This window comes from Ornithodoros turicata, chromosome 4 (assembly GCF_037126465.1).
Source record: "Ornithodoros turicata isolate Travis chromosome 4, ASM3712646v1, whole genome shotgun sequence".
NCBI lineage: Eukaryota > Metazoa > Arthropoda > Arachnida > Ixodida > Argasidae > Ornithodoros > Ornithodoros turicata.
The window spans coordinates 55,137,585-55,145,095 of NC_088204.1; the positions used below are offsets into that span (position 1 = coordinate 55,137,585).

At 46.1% G+C, this 7,511-nt stretch overlaps 1 protein-coding gene across 1 annotated transcript; it reads left to right on the forward strand.

Annotated features, from left to right (window-relative positions):
• Positions 1–436: 436 nt before the first annotated feature.
• Positions 437–2,373, forward strand: LOC135391579 (uncharacterized). The gene has a single exon (XM_064621879.1). It carries the CDS (start codon positions 631–633, stop codon positions 1,951–1,953), a length of 1,323 nt encoding a protein of 440 aa, XP_064477949.1. The 5' UTR covers positions 437–630; the 3' UTR covers positions 1,954–2,373.
• The last annotated feature ends 5,138 nt before the right edge of the window (positions 2,374–7,511 follow it).

Below are 7,511 nucleotides of genomic sequence, written 5' to 3' on the forward strand. Positions count from 1 at the left end.
TGTTTGTTTGTTTTTACTGGAGCAAAAACTCACAAAATTACTTTGTGGAGAATTGGCAGCCGGTCTCACTGGTATTTGAGGAACCTTAGGACAACGACGAAATTTGTGATCACTGGTAGAATATCAGTTTATTCACATAATCCCCGCCTGATGACACTGATGGAGCTCACGGTTTTTAAGAAGCCGCTCTGACGTACCGTATATAAATTTCATTCGAATATATTTATCGTGACGTATTGATATACTCGATAAATATATTGGTACTGAGTCGACGAACTAAAAGTGACATTGACAAGTTTTGCCACAATGAGCTAAAATGCACACAACCATAACGCAGCGAACTTGTAAAATTCATCAGACGTGAGCGGCAACATTGCGGGTTGCAGTCTCCCGATTTTCCCGTTTTTCCTGTGGCTCCACCTGGGACAGCGTCAGAGAGAGTATGAAGAATGGCTAGAGTGCGAAAAAAAAAAGGATGCTAGCAACGAACAAAGTGCTCCATTTCCACTGTGAGCTGTTTAATATAGGGGATATAGTATGCTTCAGCTAGGAGAGTTAACGCGCTTATAAGCTTCACCACTGGGTAGGTCAGTCACACAGGCAAAGCACGATTTACAGGGAGAATGTGTGATGGCGTTGCGCAAACGACCTCTTCGCCGGCGCTCGGTGTACGCTGTCGTCGTGGCCCTTTCGCTATGTGGTCTCATGGTTCTCCTGCAAATTCTGTATGTAGACGAGGATCAAGCGGACGACGCTGCCCTGGAGCGCTTCTTGGCCGTCACAAGGACACCCGCAGATAACAGGACGTTGAGCCAACTGCTGAAGGACTCTGTTCACGATCGTTGGCAGCCTGTACGCCACACGACCGACAAGTTTTACGTGTTCTCAGCGTTTCTTGACCAACGTCGAACACAGGCAATAGTGCGCGTCATTGGCGCCGCACGGACCAGGCTGACGGACCGTGTTTCGTGTTCCTTCTACGTGCGGGGCACCCTGTCGGCTGCAGTCCGGGCCTCCAATAAACTCATTCGCGAGAACTGGAACCTCAGGTATAGCGCATTTTTCCTCTTGTGTCCTGTACCAGCAGGACCGTGGCCAGATACTGTAGCGGTGGTGCGCATCAACGACAGGAATCTACCGGGCAATATGCTCCAGGTACACAAGCTGCAACCTAGCACTCCCAAGGAAGACATAGCCGTATGTGTGAAACCCATTCATTATGACTATGACAAACTGCTTCAATTGGCCGAGTTCGTAGAATTGAACCGAGTACTGGGCGTGTCGCACTTTATTCTGTACAACCACACGGCAGGACCGCACGTATCATGCTTGCTACAGCGCTACCAGAGCCAGGGCATCGTGACCCTCCTACCGTGGCAACTGCCCATGGTTTCGCAGAGAGAAATCCGTACCGAGGGCCTGTTCGCGGCGCTCAATGACTGCCTTTATCGAGGAATGTCTCGCTTCCGTTGGCTTGCAATGATAGACTTGGATGAATTCATTGTGCCCGCGGGCAACATCTCGCTACCCGTCCTGCTTCGGAGACTCGGTGAGAGCGCAGGGGCATTTTCCTTTCGAAACGGGTTCTTCTATTTGCAGTGGGGGGACGACCCTGTGGCGGATGTCCCTTTACTGACGATGCGCAAGACGAGACGGAAAGCGCAACTACATGCACATCGACAACGGTCAAAGTGTGTAGTCTCCCCCGAGCGAGTGGTAGAGATGGGAAACCATTTTGTATGGGAGTTTCTCACAGCGGACAAGGTAACCGTCAATGTGGCGGCCGAACTGGCATTTCTTCACCATTACAGAGTGTGTGAGTTTGGCGGTGATGACTGCATCAATACTACGTCGGTTGTGGACAGGAGCCTCTACTTCTGGAAAGACAAACTGGCCCCAGCTGTGGAACACTCGGTCAAATCCTGCACTCATCAAGACTCCTTTCATCTATGATTCAAGATCCTATAATCTTGGAAGTCATGTGCGAATGAATGGGTGTACAGCTTGGGACGAAAGTTTACGGAACACTAGGTGTCAGTCGCCCGTTTCTTATTCGACCCCTTCCTTATATAGCTATAGCAGGTGCCTCTCCGCTGACGATACACGCCAGTAACCTTTTGTCCCAAGCTGTACAACTAGGGGAACCATGTGAAGCAACAGAGACGGGCGGACAACCGGTTTATTGTATCCGAGCCAGTTTTGTGCGAGTTGGAGAATTATTGAAAGGAGCAACTGGAACATGAGGTGCTCTCTCATTGACTCGCCCAAATATTTGTCTCAATTCCTCGTGCAGTGAATGTCTGATTTTCTATGAATTTTTCGAGCATTTCGCTTACCCGATGTTTCATCGCCGGTCATTCGTGTGTCGTTCAGAAATAAATAACTCGAAGGCTACATTTTAGAGCAGGCTGCTTAACAAGAATATATAAAAGGTGTTGAGATGGATTCACTTTTATTGAGTAGAAAGGAATCTTCGATTGCCCCTCCCCGGCACGAAGGCAACCAATCCCGTTGTACAAGAGATAATGACGAAAGTCAGCAAACGAAGGTGTCCACGAAGGCACTCGTTGTGGACGTCTCCTTCTACGAGTGGCTAAGTGGTGACGAAGGTGTGGCGCAGCAGTGACGGCGCCTGGTAACGAAGGAAAAATTTAGAGCACTTTGATTTGACAAAGGAGGGCCTCCTCCTCACTTTGAGCACTCTCCAAACGTGTATCCAAAATATTGATTGATTGGTAAAAGAAAAAAAATATTCTTCAATGTCCAACAGGTGCTTTCCTACAGAATTCCTGCGGTGAGTTCATCCAGTCTGCGTATTTTTCGTAATGCATTAAAAAAAAGGAAAGAAAAGGCTGGAGCGGAGGATCTTGGTAGCAAGTCGTCCACTTGTCAACCGAGAAGATCTCAAGATATTTTTCATAGTTGTTTTCCAAAATTTAGGGGATGGTGGGGCAAGATGAGACAGAAATTTGCAGTTGAATATGGAATTTTTATTTTTCGCCTTTAAAAACAATAATAAATAAAACTGGCCATATAGGCACATTCTCAGAGGACTAGAGCTTCTGATCTGTAAATCAGAACGGACATTGCCGGTTCTAAAATAAACACAGAACAAGAAATTCAAAAATGCAGATTGCCTCATCTTGCCCCAACACTCATGGCAAGGCGAGGCATCGCGTGGGGCAAGATGAGACACGCCGTGGTAATGAACTATACAAATTAGTTTTTGCAATCGAAGCACCTGCACAACTCCCTTGAGCCCACCGCCCACATGATGTGCAATAAAACCACACAGAACCCGGTGCTATTTCCCTCCGCCGTCCTTTGCGAACAAGGCACCGCCAGACTGATTTGTCGCTGGTCGCTCGTTTTTGAGTGCGCTTCTGCTTTGCTAGAAATATCTTAGGACACAGGAAAATTTGCTGGAAAATCCTAGGCAATGTGCAAAACAAGGAATCTCGAGGAACAAGCATAAATCTTCCTAATAGTTGACCTATCAGTTTCTAAATTACATTATATTTACATTGCATTATATTTAAATGACATTAAGTTGTCGCGTCTTGCCCCGTGCATATCATCAGATACATTCATTTTTCAGTTAAACACAGGATAACCAAAAGTGCTCATATTTTGCACATACAGGGTGTCCCAGAAAGCGTGTCATTGAATTATAATAAAAAAAACTATGCCGCATAGAATCATGCGGTCAACAGCATTTGTTCTTATTAGGTTTTTGCCACCTCCTCATGGGAATGTCATGATCTCCAAGTTTAATTATATAAATATTTGCGAACTGAACTCGAAAATTTGCCAAGGTAAGGTGACTTTGTTACCCCACCAATATGAAGAGCGTGCCGAATTCACTCAAATTCGTGACAATTCACAGTGATATTCACCAGCTATCCCATCGGAAAAAATAGCTGAATATCATGCTTTTCGGAGCACCGGACCATAGCGCGCGATGACTTTTTGAGCGCAAATGACGTCATAGTGCTCGACAGCGCCACCAATTTGGTAGAGTTGAACTACGCTCGAAGCTAAGGGCGAACAGGGTTGCGCCCGAAAGCCACGGTCTTGAGGGGACGATGGTCCCTGAAAGGGACGCAACTTTCGGTCGTACTTTTCTCTCAATAGGAGGTACCGAACAGGTGCCCATTTGTGGAACCCAGCCCTCCCCTTCCGATTTGTTTCGGTTTCAGTCCGTCTACCGACGTCATGTTGACGTTTCTCAGCTAGAGGTCTATTGACAGGGATATTGAGGAGCTATCCCATTGGAAAAAATAGCCGAACATCATGCTCCTCGAAGCACCACGAGTATAGCGCGCGACGACGTTTTGAGCGCAATCGCTGTCAGTCCGACGAAAGGAGGTTGGTAACCCAGCCCACAGAGTGATAGTGTCCCAGCGGGCAGATGGACGTGGCCTCATGCTAGGACGCGCCCATCCTCTACAATAGTAGAAAAAGTAACAGTTCCTAAATTGGGAGAGGGAAAGCATTATCCCAGCGAAAGTCGGACGTGATAAGCCGTGCCTGTTTTATCTCCCTCTGCGACGTCGGGGAGGACTGGGTTTCCAACCTCCTTTCGTCGGACTGACAAAGATTGCGCTGAAAAATTCATCGTGCGCTATTCTGTGCGACCTCCGTAACGCATGATGTTCGGCTATTTTTTCCGATGAGATAGCTTCTGAATATCCCTGTCAATTGTCATTAATTTGACTAATTTAGACACGCTCTTCACATTGGTGGGGTAAAAAAGTGACCTTTACTAGGCAAATTTCCGACTTAAGCTCGCAAAAATTTACATAATTAAACTTACGTTACACGACATTCACACGAGGAGGTGGCAAAAACCCAGTAAGAACAAATGACATTGACCGCATAACTCTAGGTGGTGTAGTTTTTTATTATAATTCAATGACACGTTTTCTGGGACACCCTGTATATCTAGATGAATGAATAAAGAAATAGGATGTGGACTTACATTGACAGAATAAGCCTGCGACATGCTATGCTGCACAGCCGACAAGAAAATGGACTACAGAAAATCGCGCCTTTTTTCGGGTCTTTACATTCCATACAGAAGTAACATTTTCTCTCTCTCTCTCTTCAACGCATATACCAATTCGGACAATTCCCACTTGAAATAAAGCAGACATGTATAGAGCCACTTATGAGTAAAGTTTCAAGCGCATATGGAGCAACGCGTCTCTGACACAGGCGGCGCGTCGAGCAAAAAATGTCGCATCTTGCCCCGTGTCTCATCTTGCAGCACGTTACCCTACAAACTATATATCGCCTTGTGGAGTTACTGAGTGAGCATTGATAAACAGCGTAGTAGTCGACAACTGGAAAACGGGCAACAATCCGCGAAGACACAACGAGACGGAGGACTGGAGGTATCCGCGCTTTCGCGGAAATTCCGAACGATCGTCAAATTTCGAAAACTCAGAGGTAGAGAGTGGCGACAAAATGACACCAAGGTTAGATTACCAAAGAGTAGATGCAGAGCAACCGCGGAGTAGGAACAACGGATCGCTAACATGGCATAATTGCAAGATGGAGAAGCTCCATACTGAAAATAGCGTGGACTCTTCGCCTGAGCGTGTCGTTTTTCGTGTGTTCACTTCCTATGTGCTCAGGCGCACCAAGCTACCCAAACCAGGTTACCTAAAATGACCGCCGGGTTCCATCGTTCCTGCCTTCCAGGAGGAAGGGCACGGCAGCCGTTCGGAGCGGAAGTTAGCGTTAGAAGCTAAAAACGATCCAGCTGAGGCCGAAAAAGTATACATCAAGTTAGCGTTTGAAATACCACAGTACATTTTCGAGATAATTTTTATCTGAACCGCAACTGAAATTTTCCGAACAAAATTTGCTGCAGCTCAATGTCTTCCCTAAGTACAAAGTACATCTTTTTTAGACGTGCGAGAAGCATGTTGGTTGGGACTAAACATGGTGGAGAATGCACAGGACCAAGGACGACACATACGAGAGCGTTCAACTAGCAACTGATTTATTTGGACTAACAACCCTAGTTCAACGCTTCCGTGTGTGTAGTCCTTGTTATGAGAGCGTTCTCCACCATGTTTAGTCTGAACCTGCATGGTTTACACATTCTCGCACTTCTAAAAAAGATGTTTATAACATTTTTTAGAGCCATGATACCATCGTGGGATCATTGCAAGTTCCCTAAAAAGGGATCTCTCGCCTGAGGCAGGACAAGCGTGATTCCCCCCCCCCTTCCGATCAAGCTAAAAAATGATCTTCGCCCTCGTTTCATTTGTCCGACATATATTCCGGGGCTTGGGTCCAGCGCCCCCTCTTCCCATGGCGCCCGGGGCGGCATCCCCCCCATTCCCGTACGACTTGCCCTCCTCCCCCCCCCCTTCCCGAACGATTCTGGTGCACAGGCACTTGTCTGTCACAGGGTCGGACCGAAGACGGTGCACGTCCCCATATTTTTTTCTCCGCGTTTTCCCAAATATTTCGAGTAGTTGAAGGATTTTTTGGGCTATAGAATTTTATCTTTATTCACCAGTGCAATATACAGGGTATTATGGGACCCCATGAAAGCCGGAACGGCAGAAAAGGTTCGGGGGCAAATTCTGCGGCGTTCGTGGTTACGAAAATGCCTCACAGGAGAGATAACATCGCAGATAATTCCTATTAAAAGTTATGTTGCACAGTAAAATAGAAAAGCCTAAGCTCGCAAACTGGAACCAGTTAGGAGCACATTGAGGGCAATAATTTTATGCACAGGGTGTTCCTCAGAAAGTGGACCGGCTTCCGCAAAAAAGCATAATTGAATACGATAGCGAATATTCCTTAGTTCAATCTCAACTGTTTTTGCCCCTGCACCTCCTTTGCTATTCATCGAGAGAGAGAGAAAAAAATTGATTGTTTCTACTAGACAAACATTTATGTATGATTATTCATATTATAGAGTTTTACCAATGGATTAACGAGAGAAAATGTTGACAAATCTTGAACTTGAATAGAGGTTCGTGCCACTTTTGGGTAGGAACCCACCATAAATCGCCGAAATTTTGCTGTTGATTTTTCCTTGAACGTGTCTCTTGCCCCTGAATCAGTCTTCGTTTCCAAAAATTCATGTCGACAGTCATCAGAAACCCTTTTAACTGCCACCTTGAACAGATTTCATAGAGCTCATCCTTGATTTCAAAATCATTCTGTCGGATTCAATCTGTCGGACTCATTTCCCATTTAATTATACCACGAAACAACCAGTAGCGTAGCCAGAAAAATATTTCGCGAGGGGTTCTACGAGAACTTTAGATCGCGGAGAAGATTTCACCGTCGTTTTTCCTCTCCCAAACTCACTAGCAAAAGGTTTGTCCAATCATCACGCGGGAGATCGTTTGTGGGAGCCAATCCGAACAGCTTCCAATCAAACACCAAACCAACTTGTTTGTTGGAGACAAGTTTCTGCAGTTCATTGTCCTTTTAAGGACGCGGTTGACAGCTTGTCAGAAGAGGCAACATTATTTCATTTC